This window comes from Crocodylus siamensis, chromosome 3 (genome assembly GCF_052110815.1).
Source record: "Crocodylus siamensis isolate JL-2025a chromosome 3, ASM5211081v1, whole genome shotgun sequence".
In the NCBI taxonomy this organism is placed as follows: Eukaryota; Metazoa; Chordata; order Crocodylia; family Crocodylidae; genus Crocodylus; species Crocodylus siamensis.
The window spans coordinates 112,327,054-112,350,436 of record NC_143397.1 but is presented as its reverse complement, the minus strand read 5'-3'; the positions used below and the strand labels follow the sequence as shown (position 1 = coordinate 112,350,436).

The window sequence follows — 23,383 nt, the reverse complement described above, 5'->3', positions numbered from 1 at the left end:
CTGGCTCATGCGAACTGAGAGCAAGTCTGGCCCTGGTGCAGGCTAGAGGGAGAAGGGGGAGGCTTGTACCACCCCCTGCCCTAGGCTGGGGCTCCCGCATCCCTCTGGTGGTCTGGCTACACCCCCTCCTCCCTGCAGGCACCCCACCCCTGCGACCATAGGCACCAGCCCCCAGTGCAGGTGCCTCCCCTCTGCCCCAGTGTCCTGCTGCAGCTCTAGTGCCCAGACACCATCCCCCAGAGTTGGGTGCAAGAGGGAGAGGGGGTGTGTGCCACCCCCTGAACACACCACACATACACATGCACTACCCCTACACAACAGTCCCCCAGCCCTGGCCCTCCAACCTCCCCCCCCCACAGATTTACCTGCATCCAGCTGTGGTGGCTGCTCCCACCACCCGGCCCGGGCTGCATGCCAGCCACATGAGTGTGTGCAAACACACATGGCACCCCCTGCCTCTAATCACCCCAGGCAGCTCCTTGCAAGTGGGAAGGCTGCCAGCCTGCAAGGGGAAACCCGTGGTTTTGCTCCTTCACAGAGGAAAAATCCACATTTCCCCCACAGCAGGTGAAACCCCCCAGATCCCCCGTACACCTGCAAGCCGGGAAATGCCGTTCTACCAGCAAACTCCCGGACATTTGTCCCTATTTCAAGAAAACCTGACCAGACGGAGCTTGGAGGACCCCAAGACGGGACGTGTCCCGGACGCCCCCGGCCGTGAAGCACGCTTCTCCGCACTGCCGAGCGGCAGAGATGGTGTGGGGACTACGGCAGGAAACACTGGCCTCCAGGGAAGAGAGGCCGCCTGGTCTCCGTTGCTTGCTGTGCGTCGACCTCAGGGGGCAATGGGCAGCAGCCAGTACTCGGCCTCCCTGCTCTGCGCCCAGAGCCGCGCCGAGGGCTGAGCGCCTCTTGGCAGCGGGACGAGATGGGCGGCGTTAGGACCCGGGTGTGCGCGGCGGGCGGGCCACAAAGATAAACTGTTTTATGAGCGTAGCCGGGCCGGGCCGGGCAAGTTCAGCCGGAGCTTCTGCTGCCATGAGCCCGCCCGGCTGAGCGGCCCCGCGGCCGAGGGAGCATGGCTGAGGAGGAGGCGGCGGGGGAGTCGGAGGCGCTGCTGCCCACGCCGGCGCAGCCGGGCCTGGAGAAACTGAGGCACTTCAAGACGTACAAGCGGCGGTGGTTCCTCCTGGGCGTCGTCTGCCTGCTCAATTGCTCCAACGCCACGGTGAGTGCGGGTCCGGGCTCTCCGACTGGGAATGAGCTTGGGCTCAGTTGGCCTCGGATACCAATTACATGAGGAAGAATAAAACAAAAAGACCACGGAGGTCTGATCTCAGCAGCAACCGGGGATGCAGGGTTTCTTGAGGAGTTTCCGTGTGTGTGCGCGCGTACAGGCAGCGGGGGGGGGTCACCTGAGAACTGCTTTTGAGGGACGGGGATCGAGTTGGTTCCTTATTTCCGGGTCTTTAGTCCTTATTTCCGGTCCCTTTTTCAGAGCTCCCTTTCCCAATAAAAGCTCGTTATTAGTGAATGATGCATCCGGGAGAGAGAGGATTTCATTCGCTGTGTACATTTGCTAATGAATGTGTACGATAATATCCCGCATCAAGTGCAGAGCCGTAAATTTCATATATTGCACAGACATTAGGGCTAGAAGGGACCTCGGAGGATCATCGAGTCCAGCCCCCTGGCCCAGAGCAGGAAGTCAGCTGCGGTCATAGGATCCCAGCAAGATAGACATCCAAATGTCTCTTAAAGGCGTTCAGTGTAGGTGCTTGAACCACCTCTGGCGGCAGTCTATTCCAGACCTTGGGGGCTCGGACAGTGAAGAAGTTCTTCCTTATGTCCAGCCTGAATCAGTCTTGGAGGAGTTTGTCACCGTTCGACCTTGTCATCCCCTGGGGCGCTCTGGTGAATGGATGTTCCCCCAGATCCTAGTGAGCACCCCTGATAAATATATAGGCGGAGGTCAGATGAGGATGGGATTATGGGGCAAAATGCTTCTTTGGCCACCCCAAACTTCCTGTCGATGCCACCGGGGAACTGTCCCAAAGCTGGCTGACCACAGTCCTGCCTGGCCCAAAGCACAGTTTGGTCTTGCCAGGCTGCAAACTGACAGCCCCCCCCCCCACCCATATGCCCACTGCACTAAGTATAATGGATGGAATAAAGAATTGGCTTTTGGGCTGGGATTATGGTTGGAAATCCTTCTTGGGCCACCCCACAGCATAGTTTTCCACCAGGGAACTCTTCTGGACATCTCTGACCAGAGGCTTGCCTGTCCCAAAGTGCATTTTGGCCCTGACAGGTTGCCATCTGACAGCACCCTCCAGCCACTGTACTAAGTACACAGGCTCAGTATGGAACTGGCTTTTGGGCTGGGATTATGGCAGGAAATCCTTCTTGGGTCACCTACAGCATGCCTCTGTAGCACTAGGGGACTCTCCTGATCAGAGCATTGCCTGGCCCAAAGCATGGTTTGTCATTGTGAGGCTGCAAGCTGGCAGCTACCCAACCACTGTATTAGGTATATGGGCTCAATAAGGAACTGGCTTTTGGGCTGGGATTACAAATGGAAATCCTTTCTGGGCCACTCCACACCATGCTTCTGTACCACCGGGGGACTCTCCTGGAGAATTCAGCAGATTCTTGCCCAGCCTAAAACGCGGTTTGTGTGTGCAAGGCTGCCAACTGACAGTCCCCCAGACATTGTAGTAAGTATATGGGCCCAAATAAGGAATTGACTTTTGGGCTGGGATTACGAGTGGAAATCCTGTTTGGACCACCCCATACCATGCCTCTGTGGCACTGGGGGACTCTTCTGGGCATCTTTGACCAGAATCTTGCCTGGCGTAAAGTGTGTTTTGGCCATGCCAGGCTCCAATTTAATCTCCACCCCCATGTGCTATTTACATTGCTACCAATAAGGAGCTGCCCTTCTGCTGGGATCATGGGGCAAAACCCTCTTAGAATCATCCCAAAACACATCACCACTAACAAGGGAGCCTCCTTAAAAAATCGGGGTATGTTCCTGCTCAACCCAATGCTCAGTTTTTGAGTGTGAGCCTGCCAGGTGACACCCAGCTTTAAGACCATTATGTTGCTGTTCCAGCAGGCACTGGACAGCAAGAAGAATGGCTGCATGCACATGTAGCACCTATACACATGAGGGACCTCTGCTTCTATGCATGGTATTTAGCACATGCTGCCATTCTGCTGGAGTGTGCTAATTAACACACCTCAACAGCCTCTGCACCAGGTGTATTCACTGTCTCTGGATTTCAAAACAATGGTGGGGGCACTTTAACTAAAGCTTGTAGAAAAAGCTTAGTTAAAGTGTCCATGCTGCCTTGTTGAAGCATGGGATGCTGAATACACATGACACTACCGGTGCTTTAATTAGAGCAGCTCTCAGAGCCATTCTAATTAAAGCACCCCCACCTCCACCCCGGAGCATGTGTATAGATGCCCCTAGGGTTTTTTCACCAGGTTTTCTCATTTACTGCCAATCACCACCCAGAAACTTGGTAAAGTAACTTCAAATTGGATGTTGTAATTTAAAGAAACCTGCTTACTCACTAGCAAATGTTAAATTAAAACAAGTTTATTATGAGGGAAAAGGAGAACAATGGTACTCCCTAAGCAAAACCTTCATTATTAATCTTTAACCCAACCCAGGGAGCTACCTCTTAGCCCAGTCACTTGAAAAGGGAGTCTCACCCAGAGCTGCCATCCAGGGACTCCACCACCTGTACTGGTTTACTAGTATGTTTTGGGTAGGGAGGCCCACCCCAGAGGCTCTGTGGCTCCCCGGTGTCAGGGGCTCATTGACTTATAGAATCATAGAGAAGCAGGGCTCGTAGGGACCCCCAGAGATCACCTAGTCCAACCCCCTGCCTGAGGCAGGATCACCCCTATCCAGACCATCCCATCTAACCATACATCATAGACCTAACAGCCGAACCTGCCACAAGTAAAGCAGGGGAACTATGGCAGCCACTGTCCTGCTTTTATGAAATGTTATCAATATATGTTCCAGAGATTCCTGGGTAGAGGCCACACCCCTGCTATAGAGGAAGGAAGAAACCCCCATAGTCGATATGCTGATCTGACCATGGGGTAAAAGTTCTTCCTGACCTGAAATATGATGATTGGTCTGACCCTAAGTGAAGGGCAAGACCCTCCAGCCAGGACCTTCTGGCTTTGCTCCTAGCAAGAGAATTGGCCTACCCCAGTTCAAGTCCCCAGCCTTAGCTGTAGCAGCACTCAGTGCCCCTGAAGAAGGCTTAAAAACACCCTCACACATATAGACATAGCTATGCCTAAATCAGCTCTGACATAGCTGTTGAACCTCTTCTTGGCGCCTCCAGTGATGAAGAATCCACAACTTCCCCGGGCATCTATCCACTGCCTCACTATTTTCACAGTGAAGAATTTTTTCTAGATATCTAATCTAAATTTACTTTGCTGTAGCTTCATGCCACTGGTTTGTATCCTCCTCTTTGCAAGAGTTACTGCCCTGGTCCTGGGCTTCTACCACCAATAAGAGCCCAGGTAGCAAGAGCTGGCTAGTGAGGGCCACATATGACTTACTTGATGCTGGAGAGCATTGCTAGGGTTTGATGCTAGGAAGCGGTGCTGTGAATGCTACCTCCAGGCGTCTCTGTTGCTTTGCTGAGGGTCCCCACTGCTCCTCCATGCTTCTGGGGGTCTCTGCTGCTCCTCCATGGTGCCAGGGGGTATCCGTCGCTCTCCTCTGGGTCTCTGTTGCTCCGGTGGGGGTCTCCACTGCTCTATGCCTCTGGGGGGTCTCTGACACTCCTCCATATTGCTGGGGGGTCTCCACTGCTCCTCCATGGTGCCAGGGGGTCTCCACCACTATACACCACTGGGGGAGGGGTCTCCAGCACTCTGTTGGGGGTCTCTTTTGCTCTGCTGGGGGGTCTCTGCTGTTCCTCCCCATTACTGGGGGTCTGTGTCACTCTACCACACCACTGGGTATCCATCACTCCTCTGCCCTGCCAGGGGTTTCTCCTTGTTCTCTTCAGGTTGCCATGGAACCACAGATTTGTTAGGTTCTGCCCTGTATCTGTGATAGGCTCTGGGATTTTTTTTCAGCTGTTTTTACTGTAGTGCAATATAATGTAGACCCACTACAGAACACTGTATTCAGAAGCACTTTTAGTCTGAAGAGTTTGTTGAAAACATCCAGGGAGTGACTCCTGGCTGGAATCAACAGGTAGTTTGGGGTGTCCAAAGAAGTATTTTGCCCCATAGTCCCATCCTAATCTGATCTTCATTTAGAGTTCTGTACTTGATGCAGGATATTAATTTACATAATAATAAATAATTATGCATAGCTAATGAAATTCTCTCTCTTTTAGAATGTGTAATTCATTAATAAGAAGCTTTTTTGGGTATAGATTAGTTTTGAAAAAGGAACTGGGAAGCAGCAATAAGGAACTGGAAATAGGAACCAACTTCAGCCTCACCTTTCACAGCAACATGACAGCAGCCAGTTTTTGACAAAACTGAAGACTGGTTACAGCCCATGTTATTATGCTGCCTTTTTATTTTCTTTTTGCTGTTACTTCCCCTTGATTGGGAAATGTTGTCATTATTTGCAGGGGTGTGCAGAATAGTTTGGGTGCTAAATTCATGATTATTTACAATGGAAAATACCCCAAATGTCAAGTCCACACTAGGAAAGATATGCCAGCACAGCTATACCACCAGCAAAGATTCTGCTTATACAGCACTGGAATGCACTTAGACTCTTGTCAATATGACTTACACCAATTCCCTGAATGAACTGTATTAGGTGAAATAGTGTTCTAGCAACAGCATTTCTTAGCGGCTAGGGAAGTCTGCAGTTTTCCCACACCTCTGTTGGATAGCTGCACACTGGATGCCTGACTTAATTCATCTTCCTCAGCAAAATAAAAAAAACCCTTTTGCAATCAAACACTCCTGTCCACAGTGATTTGAAACTAGCACCTTATTTCATAAAACTAAACTAATATTTAAAATGTAGATTCTTCCCTGTAGAGCAACTAACTTGGTTGTAATAACTGAGTGTGTTAGGAGACCCAAAATTACCTGTTACTTGCATTTGGTTAAATTACATCCTTTCATCCTGAATTTGCATTCTTTTGCCTTCCTTTTCATCTCGTTCACGTTTCCTTTCTGACTAGGAAGATGCAACATGCAATAACTGTGTATGCCATTCCAGGAGTAAAGCTTAAAAGCTAAGTAGTTAGGAGCAGATGTCATAAGATCAAACTGGACTGGGTCGGTGCAAATTGCATTATGGTAGGCACATTGACATGTGCTATTAATTTACAGTAGGCTTACTGTGCAGGAAAATACAGCACAGTAGCCTTCCCAGGAGCACATCTACATGTGCTCTCTCTTGGGATCAGATTTTCTCCCAATGGGAACAGCCCTGTACTGGGCTTCTCCTGCCCTGCTCTGTCACCCTGCAGCAGCCAGGGGGAGCTTCAGGCGTGCCTTCTCTCCCCTTTCCCCTCCCCCCCACTTGCTGGCAAAGGGTAGGGGGCCAGTCCCACTGGGCACAGAGCCAGGAAAGCTTTGACGGCTGCAGCAGCAGCTATCTCCTGGCCCCATGCACATTAGAAGGGGATCTGATGTGCACAGGGCCAGGAGAAAGCTGTCCCTGCAGTGGACAGAGCTCTCCTGGTTGTGTGCCCATTCGGACACACAGCTGCCAGCAAGCCTCCTGCCAGATGGGGCTTCCCTGCCTGGCAGGGGTTGCTGGGAGCTGTCCCAGGTATCCCCTACTGGTGAGCCTCCTTCCCGGTCGGGGGCGGGGGGAAGGGGGAAGGCATGGGGCTCCCTAGCAGTGGCCCTACTTGTCATAGAGCCAGCTACTCTAGGGAGCAGGTTGGGCCTAGGAATCCAGCCTTTGTCTATCCCCTGGAGCAGGTCCATGCTGTATGGAGCTGCTCCAGGGGACAGCCGAAGGCTAGATTCCCAGTCCCTGCCCCCTCCCTGGAGCAGCTAGCTCCATGCCACACTGAGCTGTTCCAGGGCACAGGCAGGGGCTGGGTTCCTAGCCCCCACTCACCCTACAGAGCTGCCAGCTCCACACTGGGAGCTAGGACACAGGGCAGAGAACGCCCCAATTCTGGCGCTGATTGGCTCCCAGCTCCCAAATTTACTCCTGGTCAGTGTCTACAAAAGTGTTACTGGGCACATCTACACAAAAAGCTAAACATGCAGTAGACTAATTCTACTTCACACTAGTGTGTCATGACAAAAGTCATGCTAATGCTCAGTAGAATTAGTCTACTGCACATTAGTATAATTAAAAGGCCATGCAATAGTGCTACTGCGCAGTAATGCCAGTTACTGCACATTGAATTAGTACCTGTTATTACAGGTACTAAACTTAATGTGCAGTAACAACAGTGCATTAATGCATGTGTAAATGTGCCTACTGTGCAGTATCTACTACCTATTTACAGGTAGTAGACTAATCTACAGCGCAGTAAAGCATTTTGTGTAGACACACCCTCTGTGTCAATGGCACTTGCTGCTTAAAGATGCTGAAATGTGCCATGCATTGTAAACCCAGTGGCCTCGGCATGAATGGGGCAATCTGGCCATAAGTGTTTATGACGTACAGTTGGAAAGTTCATGGTATAAGTTTTAGTTTTGTTTCCACAATGATTTAAGACAACGCTCTTGATTAGTTTTCAGAAATCCTCATCATTTACAGCATCACCCCTGCAAATGGTTGTGATCAGGTGCAGTCCAACAGGACTGGCCATGGGTATTTGCTTATACAGGAGCAGAGCCTGAGTTGGTGCAAGTGCATGCTGCTCAACTCTCCCCATGCCACTTTGCCTTGGAATCATGTGACTTTTGACCACACTGATGTCTTGGAACGTGCCAACATACTGAACATCCAGTCTCTTCTCAGTCGGCGTCATTGTGGTTTCAGTTGTGTGATGGAATGGCCTTTCTCGGTTGTGATTACGGTTGCATGATAGAATTGCCTTTAAGAAACGTTCTAGAAAAAATGGAATGAACCCAGCTGCAAATCCAGTACTAATTCATTTAAAGGCATTGCCTTTTAACTCTTCTGCCCAACACTCAAAGTACAGGAACTTTGTTCAGTTATCTCAGTGAAGAAGTGAGGAAAGACATTTCAGCAGAAAGCAAACTGAGAGCAAACCCACAGCTGAAAGCACTTCTCAGAGCCCTTCCTTCTATACGTGATTGTGCTGTATAGTTTGAACCAGTATTGCTGACAGAAGATTGTAGGAGGAGGCTTTAGTAGTTTTCAGCAGTACAAGGTGTGGCCAGATCTAATCATGAGGCCTGACTCATAAGCCTAGAGAGGGAAGAAGTTACCACATTGTTTAGTATAGCTGTGAGTGATGAAGAATCATAGAGAAGTAGGGCTGGAAGAGACCTCTGAAGATCATCTGGTCCAACACCCCTATTGAAGGCAGGATCATCCCAAGCAAACTATCCCAAGCAAATCTTTGACTAACCTATTACTAAAACTATACAGGTGACCCTGTATAGCATAACACCCTAACCTGCCACAAGAAAAGCAGGGAGACAATGGTGACCTGCTATTGCTGCAGAGGCTGTTAAAATACACTCAAGGGGCATGTTCAGATGAGTGTAGTTGTGCAATATGTGACACTGCAAACACGTTTGCAGTACTACATACTGTACAGTCTGGAGTTTTCTGCACTGCAAGGGGATGCTGCCCAGGTGTGTGCTGCTCCGTTTTTTTTTTCCCATGCTTTTTTTTTTGACCCCTGGATATCCAGGGGTTTAAAAAAAAACATGGAAAAAAACTCAAAGCAGTGCGCACTTGGAAAGCACACGCTGCTAAAATGTGGATCCAGGCTGCTCAGTTGCACTGCGGCTACTGGCCAGGCTCTGCCCAGCAGGATTGCCATGGCTGCAGCTCTGGGAGGCTCCCAGGACCCCAGGTAAAGCTGCTGGGTCCAGCACAGTGCTGACCTCAGCCTCCCCTATGCTACCCAGGACAACTTGCTGCATGCCAAACCACATGTGGCACGGGCATTCCCCAGGGACAAGATGCGGCAGCACAAGGTGAGCCGCCGCTTCTTGTCCTCGGGGAACCAAATGTTCACGCACATCTGGATGTGCCCAAGAGGTCCAAGGAAGAGGGTCATGCCCCTTGATACAGAAGAAGGCAAACCCCAGCACAGTTTGTACCAGTCTGGTCATGGGGGAAAATTCCTTTCTAATCCCAAATATGGCAATTAGTTTGACTCTGCTATCAAGGAACCTTTTGGGTTTAAGTCCCAGCAGAAGCGTTGTCATACCCCTGTCAAAATCGCCAGCCTTGGCTACAGCCAGCACTCAGTGCTTCTGGGGAAGGCAACCCCACTTCTGACATATGTAATAATGGGAGGGGGGAAAAAAATCCCACCCAGCCCCATGTGGCAACCAGCAAAGCCTAGAAGCATGGGAAATACCTATAATATAGCATAAGCATAGCTACTTCCCAGATGATCCTAAATCAATACTTATCCACCCTCTTCTTGAATACTTCCGAATGATGGAGATTCCACAGCTTCCCTAGGCAGTCTAGTCTAAGCCTTACTGTTCCAACAGTAAAGTTTTTTGCTGAAAGGTTACTTTACAACTTGGCATTGGAATGCCACATAATCAAAGGGTTCTTTCAGTCCTAACGGATATTATTCAGCATAATTGCATGCTAAGTATTCAGAGTTCTGACTCCAGCCTCTGTCATGGTCAGATCAAAGATTTGCTTCATCTCTGGGAGCAGTTACTGTATGTGTCTGTCATGTCTGAAAGAAGGGGCAGCAGGTAGCAGTATAGTTCCTGCTGTTTCCAGGTTTCACTCAGGGGGAGCAGTTTTCAGTTGCAATTAGGGGTCCATAGTGCCCGTCAGCAGTAGGTACATGAAATGAGCTACAATTTCTTTTTTGCATACTTTCCTCCCACCGACTCTTCCTCCCCACTCTTCCTCCTCACCCCCTTTCCCCTCCACTCCTGCCAGTTATTGCACTCTGACCAACTTAACTCATTTTTTGGAGTGCATTGACTAACCCTGGATTTCCAGGTGAAGGAGGTGGTCAGTAAGCCTGTATGGCAGACTTTCTGCTGATGACAGTATTTAGGGAATTAATTTAGCACTGTAGCTCTTCAGATTCAGAACCCTAGGATTAGCAACTGTTTCTTTGCAGACTAGGGGCCAAATTTACCCTCAATGCATGTTGCGTTGCCACTGTTGCCAGTGATTGTACCTGTGTAACTGAGCAGAATTCAGTTCTAGGTCTTTGGCTAAAAAAAATATCTACTTGTAGCCAGTTGGATCATTGCCAATGACTGCATTAAACCAGCAAGAGAGGGAGGGACAAACTAGAATCAGAGAAGTTGCTTCTTACAGAACCAGAGATTGTGATTGAAGTCAGAATGGCTTCCTCTTTAAGTAGAAGTACTGAGTCTGGTACTTAGTTAAAAATCCTATTAACTTTTTAAAGCTTGTGCTCTAAATGCTTCTCAAAAACAGCAGCAAAGAGATTTACATACAGACTTTAATTCCAACAATAGTGTACTGTAGTTACCACTGTGACTAATGTCCCAAGGATAGGATAAGGATTGCAAAGGAAAGTGTGAGAAGCAGGAAGGGATTTGCCCCTCTGCTTGACTCCAGGCACCAGGATCTGAGTGTATGGAGTGCTATTGTCTCCTGCTGGCTTTCCTTGGCTCTCTCCCACCCTCCTCCCCACCCCACCACTCAGCTGTGCGATGGGGTGGGGGCAGGGGGAAGCTGCTGGTGGGGAACCAGGCTCAGGGAGGCTCTTCCTGGAGGAGCAGTGAAGCACAGCCTCCAGCCCCTTAACAAGCTGGGCATAGCTGGACTTGGGGAAAGGGACTGCGGGCTTTGCCCTAGTGCTCCTTTTATTCCAGTCCCAGAAACTGAAAGTGGAGTGGAGGAGGATGTTTCCCAGAACCCGGTCTGGGGAGTCTTTCTTTGCTGCTCTGCTCCCTTTGGGATTGGGAGGAGTGGCACAGGCACTGTTCCCCTCACCTTCGCTGGGCCAGAAACACTGGGTCTTGGAAGGCATAGAGAGCAAGGCAGAGGGGATGGCTGTGGAAAGATTTAAACCTGAGCAGTAATGTGAGAAGAAACTCCGCCATCTCAGCCACATCTGTGGCTCTGGCTACAGTGATGAGGCTTCCAACAGCAACATGGGCAGAAGCCCCTTCATTGTGACCAGAGCGAGGGACTCTGGCCACACTGGTGGGGCTTCTCATGGTGGCAACCTGTGCCCTGGCAAGAGCAAGAAGACCAGGAACCTCTGGTTTTAAGTCCCAGCAGGAGCACTGGCACACCCCAGAAGAAGAAAAGAAAGATAGAAGACAAACACAATAGAAAAGATATTGAGATTAGTGGAAGATCAAGACTTTTCAAAAGGGAAGATGGTCTTTATCATCTGAAGAAATATGATTTGAAGTCATATTTCAAATCATACATGATCAAATCATACAATCATTGTATGTAGTATGATGTAGTATGAAATCAATCAAATCATATTGATTATTGTATGATTTGATCATACAATCAATCATTGTATGACTACATATTGTATGACTACTGCATGTAGTCATGTAGTCACATGTCACATGACTTACACACATTCAGTGTTCATTGTTCAGCCTTTGATTCTTAGTGTCCAGCCAGCTTGTGAGTTTTTTTTCCCCAGACTCAGCTTTCACAACTTTGAAAGTGTTTTGTAAATTTCCCTTGAGCATAAGGATAGTGAGATCAGAAAGTCAAAAGTGTTTGTGTGCCTCTGTCCTAAATTTTTTTTCTTGTGATCATTCATTTAGGTGTATATTTTAACTCTACTTTCACCCACATAGTTTCCATGGGGGCATTTGGTGCACTGGATCAGATGCCACATTTTAGGATATCCATACGTAGAAATCATGGATGCTGTTGGGTTCACTGTGGGGAGTGCTGCTGGTTGTTGTAGCAGGAGAAATATTCTGACAGGTTTTGCATCTATTGTTAAAGCAAGGCTGCATCCCATTTGGTGTGCATTGAACAGCAGGGAGTTTTTTGATGTTAAATTGGGCAAGATTAAGGAGTTGTTTGAATGCCAGAAGCTGAGGGTGCGGCTGGGAGGAGGGATCTGGGAAAATTTTTATTGAGCTGTAACTGTTTGATGTTTCTTCTCATCAGGTCAAATGTTGCATTGCATGTGACCATGAGAGGTATGCAGTCACAGGGTTTGGGGTCTTTTTTGTATTATAGCAGGTTACTGTTGGGTATTTGGGTAGTACTTTCAAAGATACAGTCTGTTTCTCTGCTGGAGTGTTCTTGTTGTGTAAAGGCAGATTTCAGACTGACAAGGTAGCTGTCTTGAGAACTCTTGTAAGAGTAGATGTGATAGTATGTGAGGGCCTGGTTGTAGATTACAGCTTTTTTGGTGTGCTTGGGATGATTGTTGTTTTTGTGTATGCAAGCATGGTGGTCTGTGGGATTTTTGTATAAAGAGGTTGTAGGGTGCCATCCTGAATGTGGGTTGTGGTATCTAGAAAGTTGAAGTTCACGTAGAAATATAGGAATATTGCAGAGAGAATTTAAGGGGCAATTCATTTTTAAACTTGTGGTGGAAGTCGATAAGAGAGTCCAGGTGTTCAGAATAGATGATTAAAATATCACCTATGTAGTATAAGTAAAATGCAATAAGTAAAAGGTTTGGTGGTGCAGTTTCCTAAAAATCCAACCTCCAGATGGCTTATGAGGAGGTTGGAATATTGAGAGGCCAAGCTGGAAGGGTTTAAATAGGAGTGAGCACAGTAGCAGGGCTGAAATCAGATGCTGCAGAGGTAAACTGCACAGAGCCCCCCCAACAGCAGCTCCCACTTGCTGGGACAGCCATGCCATACCCAGGTGGTACTTCCAGCCTGCAGGCGCCTGGAGCCCCAGATAGTGCCCCCTCCCTTCTGCCCACCTCCCGGGCTCCAGCAGCTGCTGCTCAGCAAGGACCCATGGCAGCTTTCCCTGTCTGGGGGCATGTTGCGGATGCCACACAGTATTGCACCTGAGGCTTCCACCTGTGGGCCAAGCACCCTCTGCTAGGAACTATGGCAGCGAGGAAAGCCCTCAGCCTTGCAAGAGGAGTGTGGCACTGGCAGCTGCTGGCTGCATCCAGGTGGGGAAGGACTGTCCACACCCTCAAATGCTAGGAAGGAAAAATACCACAAGTGACTTTTTGAGGAATTGAGAAGTATTGTGATCTAGAAACACATGGTGGGTTTTTATTGTGCCCAGTGACATCACAGTATCATCACTAGACAAGAACAGTCTGAACTTATATAGCTAATAAGACTGTGCAAATAAGATTCTTTAAAGAACGGTTGACAAGACCAAAATTTGCGTGAGTAGACACATTTTGTTAGGAATCCTTTTCCTGACACATGTAATATCCTCTGCCAGCTGCAGGATTTAGAGAGTTTAACCACCCTTGTTCTAGGATTCACCCCCACCAAACAAAATACAGTGAAGCCAGAACCTCAATCTTTTGGTCTTTTGTTTGAATCAATCACATGGCTGTGCCTAGGCAAGAAGTTTGGAATTGGAGCTTCCTCACTGGGAAACCCAGTAAAATCGGCAGCTAGGATTCAACCCGAGTTCCACTAAACCCTACTTGTGCTAAATTTATGCTCATAATATTTTTGAAACTCAAATTTTCCACATCACATTATATGATTTGTATAAAGTACAGTGTTTGGCTTAGCAGATTGTATTCCCTTTCCATGTGGTAATTCAGCAAACAGGCAGGCTAGAAGAATAAGGAAAGGCCACGCCTTATTGTGCTTCTGTTTAATTTCTGATGGTTTTCATTAGGGGCATGTGAGGTGGGCCCTATTTGATTCAGATTTGGCCCGAATCAGGGACAGTGATTCAATTAGTTGATTCGGATCACTGTCCCTGATTCAATACACCCAAACCCAAATTTGAAGATTTGATGCTGATTCCGAGAATCAGCAATTCAGACATAGACACATCTTTCAATACCTTGAGGTAGCAAGCGCGGCTCATGATTTCTGTGATGCTGGAGCACATAGAGCATCCCACAGGAGTGTGGGGGCCCCACCATATGCTCGGTGGTAAACCCGGAAGTGGACTGGAAGTATTTCTGGTCCACTTCCAGCTCTTCCAGGGAGCATGCTGGGGGGGGGGCCCCACCGCACCTCCAGGGCTCAGCAATCAGCTGTGAGAAGACCCTGGGTGTCTGCCCAGACCCAGGAGACACCAGTCACTGAGGCGGGGGTGGGGAGGGGCCTGTGCACTCCCCAGTGGACCCAGAAGTGGACTGGAAGTGCTTCTGGCCTACTTCTGGGTCTGCTGCTGAGTGCGCTGGGGAGCACCCCACGCTTCTGTGGGACGTTCCATCTGCCCCACCATCACAGCACTCACAAGCCCCTGCCACCTAGAGGTATGTAGAAAAAAATATTTAAAGCTGTGTCTATGTCCGAATCTCTCCAAATCTATCTGGAGGGTTCTAATTCGATTTGGAGAGGTTAAAGGGTTCCCTGATTCAATTCAGAATTGGGCCAAATCTCCGCAAAGTGGTACCTTGTTAGAAGTATGGGCAAGAGGAGGCAGGGAGTAGGGGACTGGGGACTGCTCTTTAAGAATCTATAAAAAGGAGGAAGAAAGCGAACTGAAGATTGTATGTGCGTTCAAATACCTCTTTTATCTAATTTACCAGAGAATTCATTACCTAAACTTGAAGATTACCTAATACCACTACAAAATTTAGGTCTTCTGATGAACTGGGAATAGGTCATAAATTTAAAGAATTTCTTTGGGGTTATAATCTCTTCGGGGTTTTGGCCAAGATTGTGAATTTGTTTCATTCCACAACCCTGCTCAGAATTGAGCCAATTTCAGCTCATTTCTTCTGAAATACAAAGCCTGTGGAGATATTGTTACAGTTCATAGGGAACTATATCAGGTTAAAATGTCCTGATTTTCAAAAGGTAATGAAAATCAGCAACTCCCTTAGCTCATTATAAGTATTCAGCAACCCTGAAAAGTAGGTTTCTTATCTATGTGCCTAAATCGCAGGTTGAGGTAAATAATCTCAGAGATTGAACTGGCAAAAATAGATGGACAATTGCTGTTGTATGCTTATGTTTCCCTTTGTGGAAACAGAGCAGTGGCCATACAAGATGTAGTGAATGACTGAAAATATAACCCTGAAAGTGCCTCATAACTTACCTCATTCTACTTGGGGAAAAAGGATATGAATGACGAAGAAGTCTTTGGCAGGCCTATTAACTTGACTTAAAAGTAAGATTTTAGAGCAGGCACTGAAAAAGATGGAAAACTAGACAAAGCACAACATTACATTGACAGAGGAAGATCATGTTAGGCAAATATACTATCATTCTATGGTAAGATGAGGCTTCTTGAAGGTTAATATGAAGGATTTAATTTATCTAGGTCAGTGATTACCAAAGAGTGTGCCACAACACACCAATATGCTGCAAGGGCAATGGAAGTGTGCTGCAAAAAAATGATGTTTCTCTTTTTTGGAATTTTAACTTTTTTTTAATGGTTGTACCTTTTAATACACAAAATCAGTTTTCAAGTCAAAATTCATAAGACTATTCAGGCTACACAACATTAGTAATCTGCCATAGTATGTCACTGTACATACCATTCACAGTGACAATAGAGGCAGGTACAACAGAGATACTAGTACTTGGGCTTATGGTGGGTAAGGAGGGGAAAGTTCATCTTGATGGTTAGAGCATTAGCTCATAGCTGTAAGGCAGGCAGGCTTAGTGGTTCACCCTAGGATCAGAGCCAATGGTTTACTAGAATGTAAGTTGCTAAGGTCAAAGCCAAGTATCAATCTGGGTTTCAGAATATCAAACCGAGGGTCAAGACAAGGTCCTGGTCAAAGTAAAACAGTTGATCAAGGCTATACGCCTATCTGAGACAAAAAAGTTAATTGGAGTCAAGCATGAGGGTCCAAAGCAGCAGCAGGATTACTGAGACAAGGCCCTACAGAAAGTGGGAGGGTTTTATAGCACTCTAGTCAGCAGACTGTAGCTCCCATTGGTGACCTCAAGGGAGGGCCCAGACTGGGCTAGGACTGGCCTCTGGGTGTTGGGGTGTGGGTTTCTGTCTACAAATGCCAGTGTTGTTCAGGAGTCCTGACAATAGCTTTCATGTTTTTTCTCCTGCAGTTGTGGCTGACGTTTGCTCCAGTGGCTGATCAAGCAGCAGTCTATTTCAACGTATCTTTGGATACCATTAACTGGCTATCCGTACTGTATCTTCTAATATCCATTCCATTTGGACTGGTGGCCACATGGCTTCTTGATACTGCTGGACTCAAATGCACTGTAAGTTTGATCAAGGGACTGCATTGACTGCTTAAAATAAGTGAAGATGACATTTGCATTAATATGTACTTTGTGGGTGGGAATCCAAGTCACTTTTTGTCAGTGCTTTTAAATGGCATTCTCGTTAAACTTTACATGAGATTTAAAGCTCTTTTTGTAATAAATAAAATCTGCTGTAAAAGGAAATTAAATGTCAGCAGTGAGAAAAGATGAAGTTCAACAAGGTGAGTTAGCTTCTTTCCCTTCTTTGGGCTCAGGGTCACTTCAGAAAATGACACTGAAGAAATGTCCAGCCAAGCCTAATGGACCATTGGGGTACTATTGTTATAACACATTAGTTTCCTGGCCATCAGCACATGAGAGCAATATGGTCATCTTTGACTCCCCAGCTTGAATGACCACATACTCTATTTACCGTTGTATCAATGGAATGTGATCTTTGCCATGGGTCTAGAGGAGGACTTGAACCACTCTGTTACTATGCTTCTTATCTGTAAGCTTGACTTAATTTTAATGTCTAGAAAATCTTCCTTGTTATCTTGGAACTTTGTCAAGTTGTCATGAAGCATCTTAAAGATGGTTTGTGCTCCAAAGTAACAACCTTCAGTCATACCCAAGTTTAGTTTTTGCTATTGGAGCACTTGTCTTATTTATTGCATGGCCAGTAATGCTACCTCTCTCTTGTGGGTAATAGGTCACACAGCTGTCTAAAATCATAGCATGCAAAATGGCCAAGCTGCAGATCTGTTTGAGTTCACTTAGTTTAGCCTTCAAAATTCATGAAATTACATGCCATAGTTTAGGGATGCCAAACATATGGCCCGCAGGCCAGATATGGCCTGTGGAACCATTGTATCCAGCCCACCAGTAGTTTGGTGGGCTACTAGATGTCAAAGCTCTTTCTCTTGTCACAGGACAGGTGCCACCCCACTTGTTCTTTCTGCCCTGAAGCTTGTCTTGAACAAAGTTCACTTCTGATCTAGTGTCCGCCACATGATTTAGTTCTTAGTAGATGTTAATTTGAGAAGAGACGCTGCTTACGGCTCATGAAGGTGTTAATATGGTACTCCATTTTCTCTTTCGTAGTTCACTCATCCCCAGTCCAAACAACCTAGTCCGGCTTCTCTGTTCTGCTGTCTCCTGTGCTCTCGCTTCTCTTGGCAGGACCTTGTGTCCTGCACCTCTCTGGATGCCCTGGTTCAGTTGCCCACTGGGCCTTCTCAGGCCCTTTTACTCTATACTCCTGTGTGCTCTGTCACTCTCTCCTGCGTGCTCTGTCACTCTGTATCTGAGCCTGCCTGGGCTCTTGTGGCGACCTCCTCATCACTCCCTTTCTAGTCTCTTCTCCCACTCCAGCTCTCAGAACAAAAGAAAATATGGTCCCTTTCCTGTGATAATTATGATGTCCTGTCTCTTTAAGTCTTCTCCTTTGACTTTAGTGTCTGTCTCTTTAAGGCTGTGATTCTCCTGTGCCTCCATCCATTGGAGTAAACCGTAAGCCTCTTCCCACTACAGTTTCAGCAGAAGGGAATCTCCTAACCTGGTAGCCATCCTCTCTGTTCTCCCACTTTTTTCCCTTTTGGTATCTGTTTAAGCAGTCCAGGGCAGGCTACTAATTACTCTACCCAGGTGTCAGTGGCTCATTATCAGTAGCCCCATGACTGTTTCCTCCCTCCTGCTTGTTAGTTCCCATGCAGGCTTGTTTACAGAGCTGTGTTTCAGGGTTCTATCCCTCATTCCCCACTCCCTGCCACTCATTCCCTGCCACACAGATGAAAGTCCTGTCATGAAATAAAAGATTAAATAAATGCAAACTGAGTGTTTCAGAGAGAAAAAAGCTTCCAAGACCTCTTCACACTGCTTGAAGCTATCAAAGGGTTTTAGGATAATAGGACATGCCCAGCTGCTGACCCCAAATCCCACCTCACTTGTCTTCTGGTACCATGTTGTTGGGGCTCATAAGAAAAAGGAGGACATGCCTACATTAGTTCTGTGTTGCTCTTGAGGTTGTTGCTGGAAAAGAAGCCCCAGCACTCTATGTACTCCAAACCTGGAACAGAGACAGATGAGGATGCTCTGGGATGTCCCTTGCTCTTCTATAGAGATCTCTCATCTCTGGTGTGCTTGAGAATGTATTTGGAGTGGCAGAAGGTTGGTAGACTTGGTTTTCAGCAGCATTCTCAAGAACAGCATGGAACCAGTGTACACCTGACCTCAGGGAGCTAACTCCTTGTTCTGTTTGCCGCAGATACAGTAAGCAAGCAAGGACAATTCACCAGCACTAGATCAACTCAAAGGACTGAAGTCGGTGAGGGTAGAAGAGAAGCTTGAAGGATTCATGATTCAGGCCAAGGGGGCAGGGCCAGGGGCTAAAGAAGCAGCAAGACATTTGTAGTGACCTTTCATCTCACACACAGTAAGCAAGCCAAACCTGTTCCAGGGTAAGCTCTGAACCCATCTCTCATGTGGGAAGCTGCAAACTGAATGCCAGCACCACAAGGAGCCACCTAGATAGACAGAATAAAATTCCACAGGTAAACATGGTAAAACAGCCTCAGCAGCCAAGGTTCACTGACTGCTGGGTTTGGCCTGTCTGGCCACCCATGCAGGCTGAATTATTCTGAGGAAGACATGCCCCTATTCTCATACTAACCCTTCATTTAAGCCCCCGGGATACCTGGCCTTGTATGCTGGCTGCCGGGGAAGTAAGTTGGCTATCCTCCATTTAGTAAAATGATGAACTTTGTACTTCCTAGGAGATGGACAGTTATGCATTTTCAGGCTAAGAAATGCCTTGTAATGTTTCTGAGACATGACAGAAAATATGTTTGGACTCTCTGGGTGCGTCTATATGAGATCCTTCACTGTGCGGTAGCATAGTTTACTATGCAGTAAAAACCCCTAATGGCAAATAAATTTGATACCTGCAAATGCAGGTATCAGATTTACTCATGATTAGTTACTGCTCAGTAACACACATGTAGACGCAACCCAGGAGCAAATTTGGTCCAAGTCAGCCCTGTCACTAGGGGACCGGCCTCAAGCTAGCCCCAGAGCTTTGGACTGGGAGCCTCTCCTGCCCTAGGCCTGGGCTGCCTCTACAGCAGACCCTGCCTCAGGCCTAAAAGCCCACAGGCATTCTGGACCCCGGGGCATACCAGCAGGGTGCCTGAGGGCACTCCAGGCCCCTGTGTGCCCCTAGGCAGGCTGCAGGCCACCTGTCCCAGCCTGCGTGCACCCTGGTGCCACTGCCTAGCACCCAGGCCCAGCTGCAGGCAGCTTCTGGCTGCTAGGGCCAGCTCCACCTGCCTGCAGCTCACCCCCAGCAGCCTGCAGGTGCTGCAGGGCATTGCCTCTGCTGTGCAGCTGTCAGTCCTTTGCCAGGCCCCTGTGTTGGGTGCTTCATGCAGCTGCCTAGGCCCAGCAGCACAGTCAGCCATGCAGAGCCGCAGAGAGCCAGTACGGGACCCATGATGGCAGCACCAACTTCTCCCCAGAGGGCCTCCTGGCTGGGCACCTGCCCACTGTACCCAGCCATCCAGGGACACTGCCTGGATCTGCATGCAGTCACTGACAGACATGACCATGAGAAGCCATCAGCCACAGCTACATGGTAAGTCCTAAACTGGGGGAAGGGCTCTCCCTGCCCCCAGCCCCTGCCTGTGCTCCCCTCCCCACCTGTCTTGGCCACATTCCCCATGCCCCAGGTTTTCCCCCCACAGCACATAGGAAGGTAGGAGACAGTGCAAAAATCTATGAAGCAGCCTGTGCCCCTGCAGCTAGGCGGGTATGGGCCTCCCCCATGCTGAGGAATGCGCCAATGCCAGTAGCGATGTGCTCCCTGGCTGTGAGGGGGAGGGCCATGTAGCACAGCCACAGCAGAGGTTGTGTGGCAGCCTGGGCTTGCTTCCCCCAATGTTGAAGCTCAGGGTCCCATGCTAGGTGTGCAGGTGCACCCAGGTTATCTGGCCTTGAGCAGCAGTAGGACATAGTGGGTCAGGCACCTCTTTGTTCCAGGCAAACAGCTCCCAATGCTGCCTGAGGCACATGCAGCATGGGCATGCTTGGGATGTAGTAGTGGCGCAGGGTGGAGCTGGCCCCAGGGTTCCTCCCTGGAGAAGCTTCCTGCTGGGAAGGTGGGAGCATTGGCAGCTCTTCATCCCAGTCCAGGAGCCCTGCATCTCCCAAGCCTGGGAGCAGTTGGCCTGCAGGAGGAGGGGGAGCAGTGGGGGCTGGAGACGCAGCAGCAGGTGCTGCCAGGAGCTTGGCCTGTCTCGCCCTGGAAACAGGGTGGAGGAAGTAGGCTGCCTGCGGGCAGCACCTAGCAAGCTGCTGGCCCCAGGGGATTGAGTGGGGATGGGGGCTTGACCAGTGGCTGCCTGACTTACCATGGTCAACAGGCAGCCGTACACACCTGACCCTCGATCTGAGGCTGGGCACTGCACGGCCCCCGGTACAGAGCATCTTATCTCTGAAATATTGCAAGCTCACACAAATAGCTTCTTTTTCATGGTTCTGCAAGGTTTGCAGCTGCATGTAGGGGACATGCTGCGCTTGGCAGCTGGGATGTGGCCTCAGGGTCACCAACACCCACAGCCAGGGCCCTCCCGATGTGCCATCTCCACCAGTGGAAGACCCTGAACAGGACTCTTATTCTAGACTGCCTGGTCATGGTGGAGCCCTTCTCCCCTCCCTCCCCAGCACCAGAGCCCCTCTACCACCCACCTTACCCACCACCAATAAAACACCCTGTTCCCCATTTGAACTATTTCACACTGGGGAATGCTGTGGTTGTGTGTGTGCCCTCCTGGGATCGAGGGGCTGTGGGTGGAACTCAGGGAAAGGTGGCCAGCAACCCAGCCTCTGGCCTTTCCCCTGCAGGTATGTGTGCCATGGCAAGCCCAGCAGGGGTGGGGTGGGGGGGCTTGCTCAGAGGCCATGGCAGCCACTTCTCCCCTGGTATGCGTGGCTCCCCCTGCGGCAGCCAATGGGTAGGGCCAGCAGCGTGGGCATGTGGTCCTGGCCCTGTTGCAGGCAGCTCCTGCTCTACGCCTGCATGGAATCGGGGCAAGTGATGGGGCTGGGACCAGGCAAGAGGGCTAATGGTGAGGGACCCAGGGTGGGGGCCAGGACAGGAGCTTCTGGCTAGTGAAGGCAGTGCTGGACCTTTGCCCAGGCCCACGTGGGGGACTGCTGCTGGGTGGCACGTAGCTGTCAGAGGCCAGCCAGGACTACTTCCAGGGGCAGGGCATTGGGTGGCATGCAGGTGACTGCCAGGACAATGACGATGTCCAGCACCCTGCAGTCATTCTCCATGGCTTCCACTGCCCTGGCCACGAGCACAGCCTGCTGCTCCAGGATTTCCACGTGCTGCTCCTCCAAGGCCAGGAGCTGCACCCTGTATTCCTGGTTTACCTGGTCCCACACTTCCTTGCATCAGTCCCGCACTTCCTCACTCCAGTCCTGCACATCCTGGCAGATGAAAGCCCCCATCCACCACCTGTCCTGGCAGGTGACATCCTCTGCTGCCAGCCAGTCCAGAAAGAAGGTCCAGTCCTGGGTCTTCTTCCTATGGAACTGCAGCATCGGAGGGCCCCATCCATGGGTGGTGGTGACCCTGACAGTGCATCCTGACTGCCAACTGCTGCCTCTCCCCCATGTGCAGCTGCTGGACCTGCACAGCGATGAGAAAGAAGCTGTTTATGAAAATTGGCAACATATCTGAAATTAGATGCTCTGTACCAGGAGGCTGTGCCTTGTCTGGCCTCAGATCAGGGGTCATGCATGCACAGGTGCCCACGGACCGTGATAAGTTGGATGGACAGACCTGGGCCCGGGTGACTGCTGGCCGAGCCCCCTGCCCCACTTGCTGTCCAAGGTCTAGTGGGCCACTGGGTGCTGGCTGCAGGCAGCCTGCTTCCTCCACCCCATTCCTAGGCCAGGACATGCCAGGCTTCTGGCAGCTGCTGCCAAGGCTCTAGACCCACTCTACCCCCTTCTCCTGCAGGTTAGCCTGTCTCCTGTGCTGCCACCAAGCCCACGGCACCTGGGCTGAGGAGGCATGGAGCTTCTGGATGACTGGGATGAGGAGCTGCCCACACCCCTGCCCTTCCTGCAGGGGCATCCCCAGAGAGGCATCCTGGGGCCAGTCCCCACCTCCCCCAATGGCCACTATGTGCCCTGAGCGTGCCCCTGCTGTATAGTCCTAGGTGCAGCACAAGTTGCTGTTTGCATGGACCAAGGGGTGCCTGACCCACTACGCCCTGCCATTTCTTATGGTCATGGTGCCCCAGGTACACATGCACACTTGGCACAGGATCCTGAGTTTTGACAGTGTGGCAGGCAAGCCTGCACTGCCCCACAACCTCCACCGCCATCTGGAGGGATATTTGTGACTGTGATCTATGTCCCCGCCCCCTGCAGGCAAGGAGGACATCACCACCAGCATCAACACAGTCCTTGGCATGTGAGAAACCTGTACCCACCTATCTATGGGGATACAGGCTGCTCAATAATGTTTTGCGCTGTCTCCTGCGTCCCTGTGTGCTGTGGGGGAAGGAATCCACGGGCCAGAGGAGCATGGCCAGGCTGGTAAGTGAGGCTGTGGCAAGGGCCAGGCCCAGGGACAGGAGCCAGGGCCAGAAGCACCCCTTCCGCCCAGTGCAGGGCTTACCACATGGGTGGGTATGGCGTGCCTGGTGGCTTACATCAGTCCAGCTGGCAGTGACCATGTGCAGTTCTTGGCGGACTTGTAAATAAGAGGGGCACAGCTTGCAGCTGCCTGGATAGGGCCCCAGGGAGGAGCTGGTGCTGCTGACAACTGGTGGTGACATGGCCAGCTGCACCTTGTGGCTGGGGCTGAAGTCATGGAGCTGTCAGGCTGTCATGCACCTATGGCACTAAAGGACTGCAAAAGCATTTTCCAGCCAGAGTGGACACAGAATATTCAACATTCAATTTAACT

The 23,383-nt window shown here is 49.6% G+C and overlaps 1 protein-coding gene across 2 annotated transcripts in view; it reads left to right on the top strand.

Annotated features, from left to right (window-relative positions):
- The first annotated feature begins 368 nt into the window (after positions 1-368).
- SLC49A3 (solute carrier family 49 member 3) overlaps positions 369-23,383 on the top strand; it is a 57,728-nt gene continuing 34,713 nt past the window's right edge. The window contains exons 1-2 of one of the 2 annotated variants that reach the window (XM_090039015.1): positions 369-1,228; positions 16,261-16,419. In XM_090039015.1, the coding sequence (XP_089895141.1) occupies positions 1,079-1,228; positions 16,261-16,419 (309 nt within the window). In that variant the 5' untranslated portion in view covers positions 369-1,078. The remainder of the gene's footprint in view (positions 1,229-16,260; positions 16,420-23,383) is intronic. The other variant, XM_090039014.1, reaches the window with a different exon arrangement.